The sequence below is a fragment of the Narcine bancroftii genome, chromosome 13 (genome assembly GCF_036971445.1).
Source record: "Narcine bancroftii isolate sNarBan1 chromosome 13, sNarBan1.hap1, whole genome shotgun sequence".
NCBI classification, from domain to species: Eukaryota; Metazoa; Chordata; class Chondrichthyes; order Torpediniformes; family Narcinidae; genus Narcine; species Narcine bancroftii.
The window spans coordinates 34,202,163-34,220,848 of NC_091481.1; the positions used below are offsets into that span (position 1 = coordinate 34,202,163).

An 18,686-nucleotide genomic window follows, 5' to 3' on the forward strand; every position below is an offset into this window, starting at 1 on the left:
CTCCACTAAGCCCTCAGATTGCTCCTCTATAGAGGAGAGCCTCAGGAAAAGGGGCAAGACACTTACTTATCTGAAGGTACTCTTAACTCCTGCCTCCATTAACTTCTGTTTGCAGGAGGTTACGGCACACAGACCATCTGCCAGTCTTATCACATTACAGCAGTAACTGAACTTCAAAATAATGACCTCATTGGCTGCAAAGTGCTTTGGGACTTCATAAAAGATACTATAAAAATGCACGCTGTTATCGTAATAAGTATAATAAGTGACTTCAGGCAACTCCCTGAATGCTGCAGGAAGGATGTCAAACAAGCTGTCGCACGCCGCCCTCCAATGCTTCCTACGAGCTAATTCTTACGAGATCTTTCTTTCTTGCATTGATGAAACAATTCTTTGCGCGTTGTTAATTAAGCCACAGAAAGCAGTCTGCTAACAAACAGAGCGCAGGATTAATCTCTGTATTGCTCTAACTAGGTACAGCTCTCCACTGTGAAGTAATTACACACTTATCTTGCATCGCTTATCAATTCAGACGTTCAGTAAAACCTTTGCCGCCAGATTAGAGAATCTGTTCCAGTGTCCAACTGGGGAGAATCAAGCAGGTTTTATTAAAGGCTTGACCACAAGGGAAAATTTAAAAGAGAGTGTTTGATTTTTCTAATGAAATGGAGAGAAACAACTTGGACAACTCCCTTTACACTTCATGGGATTAAATTGGCTTTTATGATACTGAAGCATTAGGAAGCCTAATTTATAAAAATGCTTTTAAAAAAAATAGAGCAACCAGGGTATACCATTAGCCGGTGAGCAAGTGGATGTTTATAAGTTCACGTGGCTACCGTGCTGCATCTCTAAATTATAAATTAATTACAAGTTATACCGGGGTTCGAATCCACCACTGTCTGTAAGGAGCTTGTATGTTCTCCCTGTGTCTGTGTGGGTTTTCTCCGGATGCTCCGGTTTCTTCCCACTTTAGAAAGATATGCGGGGATTAGTAGTTTAATTGGTCACATGAGTATATTTGGGGCAGCACGGGCCGGAAATGCCCGTTACTGTGCTGTATCCCTAAATTAAACCTTACAATTAAAATCAAGCAAACCTCGTCTACGTTAGATCTGACCCCACTATATAATTCAAGCATCCTTCAGCCTTACTTACGTAACTTTTTTTTCCTTTTGGTTAGATTACCACAGGACACCAAGTAATAATAGGCAGGCCTGCTCGAACTTAAATGGGAATGCAGCCCTTCTCTCTCTTTATTTCTGGAGATCTGATTGGCATGGGAAAGATCAACATAACTGCCTTTGAAGGTGGTGAGCTGCCTCCTTGAACTTGAAAGGTGGCCCATCTTCCGATCCTCTGCTACCTGTAATGAGTTTGTACATTCTCACCGTGACCTACGGGGGTTCTCTCCAAGCACTCCGGTTTCCTCCCACCCACCGAAATGTATGGGATTGGTAGGTTAATTGGGCATAAGCACGGGTTTCAATGGACCGAAAGGGCCATTTACCATGCGGTATTGTCGATATTTTAAAAAATGTGAATTCAATTTTTTTTTTGTGATATGTACTAACTTACAGTGAAAAACTCTGTTTTGCCTGCTCTCCAGGCAAGTCAACTTAAGGATAACAGATGGTGCAAAATAAACGTGTAGAGTATAATATTAGAGAAAAAGTTCTGTAAAACCAATGAGAGGTCTGTTCATTTAAAAGCAGATGCAGTGAGAAGACAAATTTTGAAAATACACAAAGTTGATGGAAACATAACTTTAGATTATCAAGAAATTAACAAAATATTTTTAGGTTTCTATTCTAATTTGTGTAAATCTGACTTTCCAGATAACAATACTGTAATGAATCAATTTTTAAAAAAGTGAAACTTGTCAAAAATCTATGAATTTATTGACACACCTATTAAGCAAGAGGAAATAAAAAAGCCAATATCTTCCCTTCAATCAGGTAAGGCACCAGGGCCAGATGGGTATAATGTGGAGGGTTTTTTTAAGCCATCAATGATACTCTATCCCTTCATATATGTTAAGACTTCACTGACTCTATATCCTCTGGGACTTTGCCGAAATTATGAGGCACTTATTTAGGCACCTAAAAGAGAGAAAGACTTGACTGATTGCACCTCTTACAGGCAGATATTGTTAAATCTAGATTCTAAAATCGTTTAAAATTTTAGCCAACAGACTTGAGAATATCCTACCTAAAGTAGAATCTAACTGGGTTCATTAAGAATAGGTATTCTCATTTTAATATTCCAAGATTATTTAATATTATTTACTCTTCTCCATCTGAATGAGTTGTATCCCTGGATGCTGAAAAAGCTTTTGATAGAGTGCAATGGCCCTATTTATTTGAGATCTTAAAAATGATTTAATTTCTTGGATTAAAATGATTTATCAAGCTCCAGTGGCTGTGGTTATTGCTAATAATCGAATGTCTCTTTATTTTTGGCTGTTTAGGGGCACTCAGGATGGTTCCCTCTTAGTCCTTTGCTATTCAATTTGGCCTCTTGCCTTTGAGACTCCAATGACATTCAAGGTATCAAGAGGAGTGATAGGATACATAAGATTTCATTATATGCGGACAATTTATTAGCTTATATTTCTGATCATAAGAAATCTATTCCTTTTATTCTGTCCCTACTTTCTGAATTCGGTAGTTTTTCAGGCTACAAATTAAATCTTTATGAGAGTAAACATTTTCCTATTAATAATCAGAAGTATCAATATGATCAAATACCCTTTAAAGTTGTTAAGAACCAATTTACTTTTTTGAGCATTAAAATTACGAGAAACTTTAAGGATCTGTATAAATATAATTATCTCCCAAACACTTTCCAGATGGTCTCCAATGGCGCCATCATTAGTTGGTCGTATTAACGCAATTAAAATGATAACTTTACCAAAGTTTTTATATACTTTTTCAAGCCTCCCTAAAATATTTTTTGACAAGATAGACTTTAAGATATCTTCTTACATTTGGAATAATAAGAAACCTAGACTGAGCAAATCTTTACTGCAGAAACAAAACAAAGACAGAGGAATGGCTCCCCCTAATTTATTATTGGGCTACTGATGTCTGAAATAATTACCCTTTGGATTTATTATTCAGACGTACATGATTGTCCTTTGTGGATACATTTGGAGAGGAATTCAGTTGGTGGGGGAGGGGGGGGATACTCGTTGGCCTATTTGCTGGGAGCTCCTCTTTGCCCTTTGCGTAATCCAAAATTAATAGACAAGATCTTAACCCAGTTCTTAAGTACACGATAAGAATTTGGTTCCAGTTTCGTAAAAATTTTTTTTTTTATAGTTTAATAATTTTGTTTCATCTAGTAACATGCACTTTCATTTCTTATTTCAAGCATCATTGATTTAAAACTAAAGGAGTTATAACTTTTTCAGACCTAGTTGCAGGAGACGCTTCATGCCCCTCAATCAGTTACCAGACAAGTATTGAGCAAGGCACGATTTTTTATAGGTATTTGGAAATTAGGGACTTTCTGAGAACTTTACTTCTAAACTGTCCTTCTGCTTATCCATCTGTTATGATAGGCATCCTTTTTCAGGTCGATCCACTTCAAAAAGGGTTAATAGCTACAATATATAATCAGTTAATTAACTTGCGACTGATATACAACGATAAAATTAAAGGTGTTTGGGAATTCCAAGAATTGTTTCTGGGCGATCAATGGGATTATATTTTTTGACGAGTAAATGCTTCATCAATTTGTGCCTGTCATTCCTTGATTCAGTTCAAGGTGGTACATTAGGCACATATGTCCAAAGATAAGTTGGTCTGTATTTTAACGTTAACCAAAATTTAATGTTAACCAAAATTGTGATAGGTGCAAAGTTGATCTAGCCACTTTAACTCATAGGTTCTGGTCATGTTTAAATCTAGATAATTTCTAGAAAGGTGTCTTTAAAACCCTAACAATAGACAATAGGCCATTCAGCCCATCGAGCTGGTACAACCATTCATTTAGATCATGGCTGATCTTCCACTATCTTTATCCTGTCCCTGCCTTCTCCCCATAACCCTCAATTCCTCGGTCCACGAGAACCTTATCTAACTCCCTCTTGAACTTATCCAGAGAACCCACATCTACCACCCTCTGTGGCAAAGCGTTCCACAAACCAACAACTCTAGGTAAAAAAAAAAATTCTCATCTCGGTATTCTTAAACTATGGCCTCTAGTCCTAGTCTCCCCCAACATCGGGAACATGTAATCAGTTTCTATAGGGTCCAATCCCTTAATAATAATCTTATATACCTAAATCATATCTCACCTCATTCTTCTAAATTCCAACGTATACAACCCCAGTTTATCCAACCTTTCAGCATATGTCAATCCTCGCATCCTGGGAACTAACCTTGTGAATCTACACTGCACTCCCTCAATAGCAAGAATGTCCTTCCTCAAATTAGGAGACCAGAACTGGACACACCAGGGCCCTGTAGAATTGCAGAAGGACATCTTTACTCCTATATTCCATTCCCCTTTTTATGAAGGCCAACATGCCATTTGCCTTTTTCACAGCTTGTTGAACCTGCATGTTAGCTTTTAGTGACTGATGTACAAGTATACCTCGATCACGTAGCACTTCCCCACTTCCTAACTTGAGTCCATTAAAAAAAAATCCACCTTCCTGTTCCAGCCACCAAAGTGGATAACCTCACATTTATCCACATTAAACTGCATCTTCCATGCATCCGCCCACTCACCTAACCTGTCCAAGTCCTCCTGCGTTTTCCTAACATTTCACACTGCCACCCAATTTTGTGTCAAAAGTTCTTGGATTAGAATTACAACCAAATCTATTAACAGCTATTTTTGGAATCATACCAGCAGAGACTGGGCACATGCCTCTCTCCGCACAGCGAATAATCACCTTTTCAACATTATTGGCTAGAAAAGCCACGTGACTTAAATGGGAGGAGCCAAACCCATCGACTCGACTTCAATGGCTCTCTGCTATCACGTCAAGTTTAAATTTGGAGAAAATCAGGTGTCGGACATTTGATACATCTTTGAAATTTGAAGAAGTTTGGTGACCGTTTATTCAATATTTCCATATAGTTGAAGAATCGTAATTTTATATTGGATTCTCTCCTCGTTCCTTATAGTAAATTTGGTTTTAACCAAGAAACCCTTTGTTTTCCTACTTTCTCAGGATGGACTGTTCAGTCTCTCTTTCTATTTTTTTTAAATAGAGAATACGCCTGCAGAAGTGGCTGCGGGTGTTTTCATATGGACGTCCAGGTGGCAGCACTGAAGGCGCTGGTCTGGCACCTGAAAGGGCCGGCTGCAGGAGAGGCGCCTCGGAGCAAACGTCAGCTCCTGTCGACTGTGGCCTTAGTCCCGCCCGCTGTCAGGGCGAGGGAGGCCAGCACGGATGTCAGGGCATGGGGCGGCCAATGCAGGACTGCGGGGCAGGGGTGGCCCACCATAGTCCCACGCCAGCTGCCCCTGCCCCAACATCCCACGCTGGGGGGCAGGGACAGTGGGGAGGGGGCAGTCAGGGGGAGGGGGGGGGTGTCAGGCAGCGGGGAGTTGGGTCACCGGATGATGGACATCGGCCCATCCCCTAGCAGCCACTTTTAGGCTGCTGCTTTCAGATGCCTCGAGGGACTGCTTGGATGCGGAGAATATACCTCCCCGAGGAGGGTTGGGTGAGTACTCCTCAGAGCCGGGTTTTGCGCTTTCAGGTGGCCTCCCGCAGTCGCATTCGGGTAGAATAGGCGGCTTTACACCCAAAAGAGGCTTCTGAAGGGATTTTACAAAAAAATTAAATTTTTCCTCTCTTTTTTCCCCTTTCGGTTTTACAAAAGGAGAAGAAATTTATGGTTAATATATATTTGTTAAATGCTAACGTTCTTTTTCTTAGTTACATGTATGCAATGAAATTCTCCTCTTGTATACATGTTCGATATTATAAACAGATTGAAAGAGAAAGAAGGGTTTGTTCATTAGCCCGACCCCACTAGTGTCCCTTCTGCCCGATGGGAAGGGAGTGAAGAGAGTGTGACCCAGGATGGGATGTGTCTTCAAATGTGTCGGCTGCTCTCCCAAGGCAGCCGATGGAGGTTGGTTTGTGAGACGACCTGCTATACTCTGAATGACAGGACTTGCAGCATTGAACAGGAAGTCTGGATGATCGTGGATTTATTGTTGTACAGTGTACATATGCACTGACATTCATCCTTGCTCATGCTAAAGGGTACTTTGTATCAAAAACAACTATGTGCAAAATACTTAAATTATGAAGACTATATATACACAAAATAGATAATAAATATTCAGTTATACTACTGCAAGGCAAAAGAAGTGACTGCGATAGGGGCGGAGCAGTCAATATAATCAGGGAATGTTCAAGATCCTGATAGCTGTTGGAAAGAAACTGTTCTTCAACAGCTGGTCTTCAGGCTGAAGGTCGCAGTGAGGAGAGGTTGTGACCAGGGTGATGGAGGTCCTTTGTGATTGTGGTAGAACCACTGCTAATATTGCTTGTATGTGGATGGCTAGCCCGCCCCTTGCTGATTGTACCCACGGCTCCTCCCCTTGATTCCCCTAAATAAAGACAGCCATAACCCGTCCCCCAGAACAAGCTTGGATCTCGGGTCAGCAATACGAGTCGTGCCTTCTATTAATGGTGATTAAAAAGCCCATCAGTCAGGTAACTTCCAGTCTTTGGTGTTGGCTGCTTTATTGGGGCCACACCTCTTGTGGATGTCTGCAGTGGATGGGAGTTCATAGCCTGTGATGGGCCTGTTTGTGTTTGCTACCTCTGCGTTCTTGAAGGGTTTCATTCCCAAACCAGGCTGTGTCCCTCCCACAGTGCACCTGCACAAGTTTGCTAATTCGACGACAGGCCAACGCTCCTCAAACTCCTGAGAAAGTAAAGGCATTGGACTTAGACTGCAGTTTTGAAAGAGCAGCAATAAATTTCCAAGCCAAAAAATTGCTGGAGGAGCTGCAGCCGAGCACCATCTGCAGGGGTGGATGGGACACTTTCCAAATCAAGGTGGTGCGTGGCTTGGAGGAGAGGCTGCAGTGGGTGCTGGTCTATTCTCCAGCTGCTATTACTCTCCTTGCTGGTAGGCTTTGCAGGTTTGTGAGGTGATTGCGAGGCCCAGGGGAGTGACTGCAGTGTATTTGGCATGGTGCCAGGAGTGGAGGGAATCCATGATTGGGATGGCAGCTCAAGTGTTCATCATGTGGGCTGGTTTGCCTCCCCCTCCCCCCCGATGTTGTTGACCTCCTTCAGTTTTATCCCAGCTGCTCTCATCTGGACAAGTAGGTGAGACATTGCAGACCTGTGCCCTTTAGTGGGTGCAAAAGCTCTGTGGTATCAGGTGGTGAGCCATTCAGTGCAGGATAACAGACTCTGACCTGCTCTTGTAGCCACAGTACAGTATTCATATGCCCAAACCGGATAAGTTCCTGGCTAGGGATGACCCCCCAGAGTTTTGATGGTGGGAGACTGGGAGATGGCAACAACGTGGAACATCATGGGGAGATGGTTAGTATCTGTATTGCTGTAGATGGTCATCACTTGGCACTTCCATTGCAGAACCACAACTTACCATTTATAAGCCCTCTTGTCCAACAATGTCTGGTTCCTTTTTGTTAAAGAGTTGCTAATAGAGTTTGTTAAGGAGTTACTTTGTTGGATTGGGGTTGTCAGAATCAACCACCACTAGACTCTTTTCACTATGGGGCCACTGTGACAGAGATGGCCTGGTCAAAGCCCTTTGTGGATCATGCAAGAGGAGAGGACTGGCTGTCTAAGGTTTCACTTGGAATAAGTAAAACATAAAGGAACTCTGTGGTGACTTGAAAGAAAGAGGGCATCATCTGCAGAACCCTGAAGGGGCAAATTTCTTCGGCAAGACATTGAAGTGGCTGATGGAAGTAAATGTACAAGAAATCTCTCTCTCTCTCTCTCTCTCTCTCTGAAAACCGGCAAGGACCTTCCTGACCGGTGACCATTTACCTTACAAGCACCAAAGCCTGGTGAACCTTATAAATGTTAAATTCTGTACACAGTATAAGAATTGCCTGCAGCCAGTGAACTTAGAGGAATGAGAAGTGAGATTGGACTGTGAATCTTAGAACTTTTCTGAATTTACACACACATTACACACACGTGTGCTTAGAATTAGAAGGGGGTTGTTAGGTTAAGTAAGTCAATAGAGATAAGTTAAAGTTTGATTCTATTTTCATGTTTAAAGATAATTAAAAGCAACTTATGTTTAAGTAACCATTTGTCATGGTGAATATCTATTGCTGCTGGGTTTTGGGGTCCTCTGGGCTCGTAACACCACCAATATGGTTTCGTTGGCAGGCAAGGAAAATAGATGTTTCAGGGGAAAGGACTCATTGAAACCAACCAAAAGGCTGGATAGAGTGGAGAAGAGGTTTCCAGTTCTGCAAGAGTCTAGGACCAGAGAGCTCAGCCTCAGAATAAAAGGTCATTCCTATTGAACAGAGGATGAGGGCATTTCTTCAGCCAGAGGGCAGTGGAACTCGTTGCTATGGAGGCCAAGCCATTGTATCGATATAAAGCATAGGTTGATGGGTTCTTAATTAGCAAGGTGAAAAGTTAAGGCGAGAAGGCAGGAGAATGGATGGGGGGGAGGGTGAAAAGAAAATACACCCACCACGATCTGAATGGCAGAGCGGGTTCAATGGTCGGAAGGGCCAAATTTTGTTCATGTCTTATGGTCATGGTTATGTCATCAGAAAAGAGGACATTCAGCCTATTTATCTTCCTGCAGCCTGTACTTCCTCACCTGTCCATTAACTCCCTGCTTCATCTAACACTTAACCCACCAAAATAAATTTGAGGATCTGGGTTGGGAGTGGGGGGGGGGTGTTGGGAAGGGGAGAAACCGGAGCAAAAAGAAGAGGGTCGTGGGGGCTTAATGCAGATAATAACCTGGTAATTGCTCTACAAACACCAAGCTAAAGGGAGTTCTCCCCAGCCTGATGTGTGATATTTAATCCCCAGCAACATCAATAAAGCAACCTTTTCCTGCTATTGGAACAAGATTTTTCTGGATCTTGCTCTGTGTAAATGAGTTCCTGCATTTCCTACATTACCACAGGGATTTGACTTCAAAAGAAAATTGTTGGCTTGACAGTACATTGAGATATGCTGAGCCATTCGAAGGCACCACTAAATTCTTAAACTGCTCAGCTACTTAATTTTTAGGGTTTTTTTTTAATTTAAATTTACACACACAGCACAATAACAGGCCCTTACGGCACACGAGCCCGTGCCACCCAATTACACCCAAATGACCTACAAAACCAACCACCCCCCCCCCCCGCCCCAGTATGTTTTGAACGGCGGGAGGAAATCCGCGCCCCTGGGGAAAACTCACGCAGACACGTGAGTCTGCCCATTCCTACCCATTCCTTACAGGCAGCACGGGATTCAAACCCTGGCCCTGATCGCTGGCACTGCAACAGCGTCGCATTGCGCTGACCACTGCGCTAACAGTATCGCCCCCCCCCCCAACCCCACCAAAAAAATAGAAACACAAGTAACACAACAGGAATGGAGTTGGGAGGTGGTGTTGCATTTCTCTAATGTGTTGGTGAGGCCCTGGAGTCTTGGTCTGGAGTCTTGGTCGCCATGGTGAAAGAAAGGTGTTACAAACTGGAGAGGGTGCTGAAAAGATTTGCAAGGATACGGCCAGGACTCAGGGGCCTGATCGTAGGGAGAGGTGGAGCAGGGTAATTTGCATTCATTTATTTCGTTTTAAATTCAATTTTTGAACACAACTTTCATGGCATGTTCTGAAAATCTGATTCTGGGGCTTTATTCCTTGGGGCTCAGGAGGGTGAGGGGTGATCATGTGGAAGTGTACCAAATCACGAGAGGAATACATCAGGTGAACGCAGAAAATCTTTTGTCCAGAGGAGAGGAAATCGATAACCAGAGAACCTAGGTTGAAGGTGAGGGGAAGAGATCTAACAGGAACCTGAGTGGTGACGTTTTAGCACTGTGTATGGAACGGGCTCCAGAGTGGGGGTCGAGGCAGGTACTATTTCAACATTTAAGAAAAATATTAGACGAATAGATGGGTAGGACAGGTTTAGAGGGATATGTGCAGGCAGGTGGAACTAGTGTGGTCAGAATGGGCTGTAGAGTCATTTTTCCACACTGTGTGACTCTATGACTGCTTTTGCTTCACCGTACCTCCATGCTCATTAATCCAGTAAAGAAACAGATTCATTGTCCCGGCTTCAGTTATCTTTTGATCGTCTTCGTAGAGCCATAACACCTGTTGACATCCGACTTTCAAAGCTTCAGAATATGCATAAAGTGTAGCTCCGTAATTTCTGCAGCAAGAAGGAGAAAGGAGTTGGCACTCAGATTTAGCTTTTAAAGCTACCTAGTTTCAGGGCAGGAGTAGTGCAGCAGATACAGCTGGGGGTCTCCGAGTGCCTCAAGCCCAAGGACAGTCCTGTCCTCAGATGCTGGCTGAGTAGAGTTTGCACCTTTTCCCAGTGACCCATGTGGGCTTCCCCCAGGTGCTCTGCTTTCCTCCCACATCCCAAAGTCATGGGTTAAATCTTTATGCCTTAATTACATCTTAATGCATATAATGTGATGATGTACATGTACATGCGCATGTACATGTGTCTGTGCATGTGTGTGTGCATTGATGTGTGTGAGGGATAGTGTGTGTGTATTTTATATATAAACATATATATAGTGTGTGTGTGTGTGTGTGTGTGTGTGTGTGTGTGTGTGTGTGTGTGTGTGTGTGTGTGTGTGTGTGTGTGATTGTGTGTGTGCGCGCGCATACCATGGTCCAGGGAAACGCCGCTTCATTTGGTTGTACATGTACAGTCAAATGATAATAAACCTGAACATTAATTTAAATTGCCTCTAGTGTGTGCACGAGTGAGTGTGTGGGTGAAAGTCTCTCTACCTCTCCGTCACTCAGTCTTGGAATCATGGGGGGATGGCCCATTCCCCCCCCAATGAGTTATTGTGCTCCCCCACCCACCCGCAACACTAATGTCACTAGGGGGGGTTGCCGTCCGCACTGGGTGATGTCATCAAAAAAGAATCACATGGTTTTGTCCCAACGCACTATAAAAATGCATAGTTTGTCTGAAATGCCAGAGGGAAGGACAGCAGGGCAGATGGAGGTGCATGGCAGGTATGGCGCCCACTCACTACCCCCCCCCGGAGTCAGTTCCCCTCAGTTACTCTAACGCCCCTCAATTAGATCTCTTCTGACGACGACTCTGCCATCACCTACATCATCTATTCTCTAGATACCAACCCCCTTCCCTCAGCCCTCTGCCTCTTCTTCCACTCAGCTCCCAGCCCATGCTCCTGCCCCACCCTTTTGTTTGGGTTCCTGCTTGATGGAGGAGGCTTCGACCCCGATGGTCGACGGTCTGTGACCTTCCACAGATGCCGCCTGGCCCGCTGAGTTCCTCCAGCACCTTGTGCATTGGGGGATAATGTCGACGCGGGATCTACTTCTCTCTGCCTCATTCTCTATTAAAACAAACACATCCCAGGCTGAAGCAGTTGCCACTCACAGGGTGGGGGTCCCAAGCCCAGAGACCAAGAGGTAAAGCAGAGGCCTCCTGGTTGATGAACCCAGTGGCAGAGGTGAGCCACGAGCAACTTCACCAACCTTTTCCTAGGAGTCAGAAGCATTGCAAGCAGAAGTCCATGCAACACCAGCCCTTCAAATTCATCATGGCTGATTTACTTATCCTTACTAACCCTAGATTCCCTTCCAAAATCAAGAACAGATCTACTTCCATCTTAAATATCCCCAGTGGCTTGGCCTCCACAGCTGCCTGTGTCAAGGAATTCCTCATGTTCACCAGCCTCTGTTCTAATGGGGCGTTTTAATCTTCTGAGGCTGTGGCCCCCGGTCCCAGACTCCCTGCCGTGGGAAACATCCTTTCCACTGCCACTCTATCCAAGCCTTTCAGCACCCGACAGGTTTCAAAAGTTGTTCTTCTAAACTCAGTCCCAGAGCCTCAAAAGCTCTTTCCAGGGTTCATTCTTTTAGGCCCTCTCCAATGACAGCACATCCTTCCTTACGGAGGCCAAAACTGCTCCCAGTACTCCCAGTGTGGTCTGACCAATGCCTGAATAAACCAAACATTACATCTTTGCTTTTCTACCTCTCTTGCCATGAATGCTAGCATTTCATTTGCTTTCCTTACCACTGACCCTACCTGCAAGTTGACCTTTAGGGAATCTTGCACAAGGTCCCTCTGCATCTCTGATATCTGAACTCATTCAGAGCCAGCCCACCCTCTAGAATCAAGCATAACTTGGTTGGTGTCTTTCCTAATGTCCTCTTTCACATAATGTTGACCATCCCCTTCTCCCTCCATCTCTGCTAACAGTTAATTGGCCACATCCTTCCTGGAATCCATACAGAGTAATCTGCCTTCCCTAACCCAAGCTGTTGCTCCAATGAGTTGCTCTTTAGTTAAATATTGACTCCAAAATTCTGCACAGGAAAGAACATCAACTTGGACTATCGGTCAAAACTAACATTTTTATACATCTCATTGTAGCTCTCCCTCATTTCTTCCTTTTCAAGAGATAAGCATTCAGAATAGACAACCTTCCTGCAAATGTCACTCTATCATTAATATGTGTAGCCTTTTACTACAAACTCTCTGAGTATAATTTTGAGACAGCAAAATCAAACGTGCCTGTGGCACCACAGACATGATTTCCCCAGGGTTAACACGACTTTCTAGTGTCCTCATTGGAATTATATAAAGAGCTGGATCCAAATCTTATTTAAGTTTATCAATTCAATCAGATATTTCTGGTAAATCACGAGGGAGTGATTGGATTTTATCCATACTTCAGTTGAGAAGATCTATTGAGATCTTATTTCTTTGTTGTGACCATAAATAGCTTTCAGCCCTTTAAATGGAGAATGCAAGCAAGTTGTTCTTCTATCCTGCTCTGTCATCCCTATTCAGAATCTCTTTTGTTCTCTTTCTCCCATCTATCTCTCCCTTTCTCTCCCTCTGCCTCCCTCCCTCACTTCCCGCTTTCCCCTTCTTATTCTTCATTCCTCTCTCGCTCTCTCCTTCTCTTTTCTTCCCTCCCTCACTCTCTGCCTCTCTCCTCCCCACCTCTCCCTCCCTCACTCTCTGCCTCTCTCCTCCCCACCTCTCCCTCCCCCTCTCACCCTCATCTCCCTTTCCCTCTCTCCCTCACTCACAGAGCAACTTCCTCACAAATGTCCAGGTCCGATCCTGATCTCCGTGCTGTCTATGTGGAGTTTGCACATTCTACCCGTGACTACATTCACTCCAAGTTTCCTCCCACATCCGAAAGATGTGCGAGTTGGCAGGTAAATCAGCATCAGTCATTGTTTGAGATAGTCAGTGGCCACAAATGAATCAAAAGCAAGCCCCGAAGGGCCCAACAGGTTAGGCAGCATCCACGGAGAGAGATAGCCAGTTGACATTTCGGGTCAGGACCCTTTCTCAACACCCAAAGTTGCCCTAAACTGTTCAAAATGAACATCTTTGATTCTTAAAGGCCAAGCACTGTTTCCCAGTAGTTAATTAATTAATAATTAATCAAGTAGGGTATCCTCTACCAAAGAGTTAAGGCAAATGAGAGACACACTAAAATTTTAATTTTGGGAAATGTCACAGCAAGAAAGGCAAATTCACACTTCCAAAGGTGTTGAAATTTAAATAGAACAGACAAAATCATTTATTGTCAGGATTCCAAATTATCAACTAATCTTTCCTGCAGACTACTGCTATGAAGATTGTTCCTGTAACAATAGTGCCACTCACTGGCTCCACACAACAGTGTATAATCATTATCCCATCAAGTACAGGCAACAGGAGCAGGAGTAGCGTTTGCACATGAAAGATCGCATTATTAGGAGGTCCTTCCTTCTTCAAAGGGAAAAGTGGCTCCCAGCTTCCTAAAATATCAATTGGAACATGTCTGAGGAGCACGCAGTGCATCTTTGAACCCGGTGGAAGAGCTGATTTCCAACTACTTTAAGTTTGTCTAGCTCATGATTATGTTGTGGTTCTTTCTGGTCAGTTTTTGTCCTGTGTATCTTCCCACCTAACCCTTACCCACTTTTCTCTCTCTCTCACATATACACATGTTCAAACACATGCATAAGCACATATATACACACATGCATGTGCACACACACCCCCCCCCCCCCCAATTTGCTGTCTTTCTCAAATCTTTTTCTCTCTGCCTTGTGCCTTCCTATCTTGCTCCCTGCAATGGTCTCATTTTCTCTCTCTCATTCCCATAGGGACACTTCCTCCATCACTTTTCCCTTGTCCCTTAATACCAACAATCCCCAGAAGCCTTCAGTCAGGAGTAGGATTAGGATATTCAGATCAATCAGATGGATTGTTCCGTAGAACTGCTTCTGCCGGGTTCTGTTACATTTGGTACCTCAATCTCATCGAAACAATTCATCTCATTTCCAAAAAATGTTTCATTGACCTTCAACAAGAGAGTGTTCCAGACTTCCACTGACCCTTGGGCGACTGGGCCCTGGTAAAAAGACTTTCTTCCTATGTTTATGGGGATCGTCTTTTTGGATTGAAAATTGGAGTTTTTGAGATTTATTGGTTAATTGGTTTTTTTTCAAGCTAATTTAAAGCTTGTGTGGGAAAACCGGCAGCAGTGGATGTTGGTACATTTTTGTCACAACCATCAGAGCTGTTGAGCAAGAGAAAAGAGGAACTGATGGTTATTTCTAAGGCATTAAAACTGACTGGAGTCAGTAGTGATAAGTTAAAGTGTGATTCTGCTTTCATGTTTAAAAATAATTAAAAGCAATTTTTGTTTAAGTAACCATTTGTCTTGGTGAATATATATTGCATCTGGGTTAATGGCTCCTCTGGGCTCGTAACAATACACACACACACACACACACACACACCCCTAGTGTGTTCTCTCTTTTCCCTCCCTCTCTTTTCCCTCCCTCTCTTTTCCCTCCCTCTCTTTTCCCTCCCTCTCTTTTCCCTCCCTCTCTTTTCCCTCCCTCTCTTTTCCCTCCCTCTCTTTTCCCTCCCTCTCTTTTCCCTCCCTCTCTTTTCCCTCCCTCTCTTTTCCCTCCCTCTCTTTTCCCTCCCTCTCTTTTCCCTCCCTCTCTTTTCCCTCCCTCTCTTTTCCCTCCCTCTCTTTTCCCTCCCTCTCTTTTCCCTCCCTCTCTTTTCCCTCCCTCTCTTTTCCCTCCCTCTCTTTTCCCTCCCTCTCTTTTCCCTCCCTCTCTTTTCCCTCCCTCTCTTTTCCCTCCCTCTCTTTTCCCTCCCTCTCTTTTCCCTCCCTCTCTTTTCCCTCCCTCTCTTTTCCCTCCCTCTCTTTTCCCTCCCTCTCTTTTCCCTCCCTCTCTTTTCCCTCCCTCTCTTTTCCCTCCCTCTCTTTTCCCTCCCTCTCTTTTCCCTCCCTCTCTTTTCCCTCCCTCTCTTTTCCCTCCCTCTCTTTTCCCTCCCTCTCTTTTCCCTCCCTCTCTTTTCCCTCCCTCTCTTTTCCCTCCCTCTCTTTTCCCTCCCTCTCTTTTCCCTCCCTCTCTTTTCCCTCCCTCTCTTTTCCCTCCCTCTCTTTTCCCTCCCTCTCTTTTCCCTCCCTCTCTTTTCCCTCCCTCTCTTTTCCCTCCCTCTCTTTTCCCTCCCTCTCTTTTCCCTCCCTCTCTTTTCCCTCCCTCTCTTTTCCCTCCCTCTCTTTTCCCTCCCTCTCTTTTCCCTCCCTCTCTTTTCCCTCCCTCTCTTTTCCCTCCCTCTCTTTTCCCTCCCTCTCTTTTCCCTCCCTCTCTTTTCCCTCCCTCTCTTTTCCCTCCCTCTCTTTTCCCTCCCTCTCTTTTCCCTCCCTCTCTTTTCCCTCCCTCTCTTTTCCCTCCCTCTCTTTTCCCTCCCTCTCTTTTCCCTCCCTCTCTTTTCCCTCCCTCTCTTTTCCCTCCCTCTCTTTTCCCTCCCTCTCTTTTCCCTCCCTCTCTTTTCCCTCCCTCTCTTTTCCCTCCCTCTCTTTTCCCTCCCTCTCTTTTCCCTCCCTCTCTTTTCCCTCCCTCTCTTTTCCCTCCCTCTCTTTTCCCTCCCTCTCTTTTCCCTCCCTCTCTTTTCCCTCCCTCTCTTTTCCCTCCCTCTCTTTTCCCTCCCTCTCTTTTCCCTCCCTCTCTTTTCCCTCCCTCTCTTTTCCCTCCCTCTCTTTTCCCTCCCTCTCTTTTCCCTCCCTCTCTTTTCCCTCCCTCTCTTTTCCCTCCCTCTCTTTTCCCTCCCTCTCTTTTCCCTCCCTCTCTTTTCCCTCCCTCTCTTTTCCCTCCCTCTCTTTTCCCTCCCTCTCTTTTCCCTCCCTCTCTTTTCCCTCCCTCTCTTTTCCCTCCCTCTCTTTTCCCTCCCTCTCTTTCCCCCCCACCCCATGAACTTACTTTCTCTCTATTTGGGGAACACCATCTCAGCACCACCCAACCAGCTCAGCTCTACTTGTGATCTCATTGAACAATGGAAACAGTTCTACGCTGCCTATTCTCAAACTTATTCAACAAAACAGAAAATGCTGGAAGTATTCAGCAGGTCGCCACCATTGGCACAGGAAGGGGATGAATACAGTTCAGACTTATCTTGTTTCTTTCTCCATCAATGCTGCCAGACCACCATTCTTCGTTTTTTGTTTCAGATTTCCAGCATCTGTAGGTTTACTTTGGTTCAACTATCAAATTCTTCCTCAATAGGACAGTGCAGCGGCCCACCGCCCACTCCACGGGCCGACACAGCAAACAGTCATTGAACGCGGCAATCGGGTAGACAGCACGCAAAAGGAGACGCCTGTTTCAATAGGCTGAGGGAATAGCGGTCGAATCGGCCAATCACAGCCAGCAGATTGCAGGGGGTCCAATCCGGACCCACGCATCTGGGACAACCAATCAGCAGCCAACCTCACTCAAGCCACGCCCCGGTGGTGACACGGCCGGCTGCCTACAAAAGGCAGAGCTGCAGCCCAATAAAGACAATGTTGATTACACTACCTTGGACGAGTCTTCTTTCAACCTCGAGCTAGAACTGTAGCAACAATACCTTTTCGTCATTACTGAAGTGACAAAGAAACCGGGATCATTGAATCTTCCAGCCACAGTAGCAAAATGCAAACTCACTTTCTGCTTTGTGGCCATTTCTGCTTTCTCCCTCTCTCATGAGTGGCAACTAAACACATCAGCACCCCTAAAAGTTCTGGGATGGCACGGTTAACATAGTGGTTAGCAAAACACCTTTATAATGCCACTGATCGGGACTGGGCTTCTAATCCTGCGCTGTCTTTAAGGAGTTTGTACATTCTCTCTGTGTCTGCGTGGGTTTCCTCCAGGGGGCTCTGGTTTCCTCCCACCCTTCAAAATCGTACTGGGGGTTGTAGGTCCATTGGTGTAATTAGGCAGCTGCGGTGGAATGCGGTACTGCAGGCATGTCTCACTGGGCTGGGAAGGCTGGCCCGCCTTCTGTACCTGTATTCCCCTTCCCATAAGATCCCCTAATAAAGGCCGAGAGCCCTAGTCTCCTCCCTCACACCTGCCTTGGGACGTGAGCCAGGAGCAGCATGTCTAGATCTTCTGATCAATAAAGCCTTTGACTACGTGCCTCATGTCTGCGAGCGGTCATTGATTGTGCCACAGAATCGTGGGCCAAGATGGCCTGTTACCTTGCTGTATGTCTAAATTAAAAAATTTGGTACACAAGAGTGCTGGAGAAACTCAGCAGGCCATGCAGCATCTATGGGAAGTCGAGGATAACAAAAGTTTTGAGGCTGAGCTCTTTGCAAAAAGCAGGAAGGCACCTGAACAAAATAGCAGGAGGAGGGGGTGGGGGGGGGGGAGGGGGAGGATGGAGAATGGGAAGGAGCACAGGCAGACAGATAATGGGTGGATAGAGGTGGAGGGTAGCTGAGAGGTGATAGCGGGAGAAGGCGGAGAGTGGGTCCTCTAATTGGGGTAGAGGAGTGGGGAGCTGGAGGGAAGGAGACAGAGGTAGGGTAAGAGAGACACTCAAGGGATGGGAGTTGATGGAAATTGGAGAGCCCATACTGTCAGCTGTGCCATTCTTTGACCAAGATCTCAGTCCATCTGCTCCCTCATGGAGATACCATGAGGAATGCCACGGGAGCTCTCCCAAGTTCCTGGCCAACACCCATCCCTACACAGGCATGGATACCATTGATGGGAGCTTCCTGTGTGCACTTCCACACCACTTCATGAGGCGCAGGTCAAAGCCCACCCCCCCAACCACACCCCACCAATTGACTTACGTACCCTCCAAGCTTGCAGTCACCAGTTCCTCCTTTCCAGGCACGGACATAGTTAGGGTTCGCCCATAGGGATACTGCGTTAAAACTCCCCGAGGTGAAGTAAGAGCCCACTGGACTGAGGATCACGTAGAGCAAGGCTTTGGTTGGCTTCTTCACACCGAGCGAGGGCTTTGGATAAAATCGGAAGGCCAGTCAACCACAAAGCTGGACAAAGGGCACACTCAATAAAAGGATAAGTACTCCTCCCTCCCTCAACACCAGTCCTTCGTGAATTACAGATCATTTCCCACAGTTCAGCCATAGTAGAATTATCCAGTGTTAACACAGGCCTTCCAGCCCCACCTATCCATGCTGACCAAGGTGTCAACCT

At 45.1% G+C, this 18,686-nt stretch overlaps 1 protein-coding gene across 4 annotated transcripts in view; it reads right to left on the bottom strand.

Annotated features, from left to right (window-relative positions):
* bcat1 (branched chain amino-acid transaminase 1, cytosolic) overlaps positions 1-18,686 on the bottom strand; it is a 91,251-nt gene that overhangs the window by 32,724 nt on the left and 39,841 nt on the right. For all 4 annotated transcript variants that reach the window (XM_069908458.1, XM_069908456.1, XM_069908459.1 and 1 more), the window contains exons 6-7: positions 18,321-18,484; positions 10,226-10,368 (exon numbers count right to left, since the gene is read on the bottom strand). In XM_069908458.1, the coding sequence (XP_069764559.1) occupies positions 10,226-10,368; positions 18,321-18,484 (307 nt within the window). The remainder of the gene's footprint in view (positions 1-10,225; positions 10,369-18,320; positions 18,485-18,686) is intronic.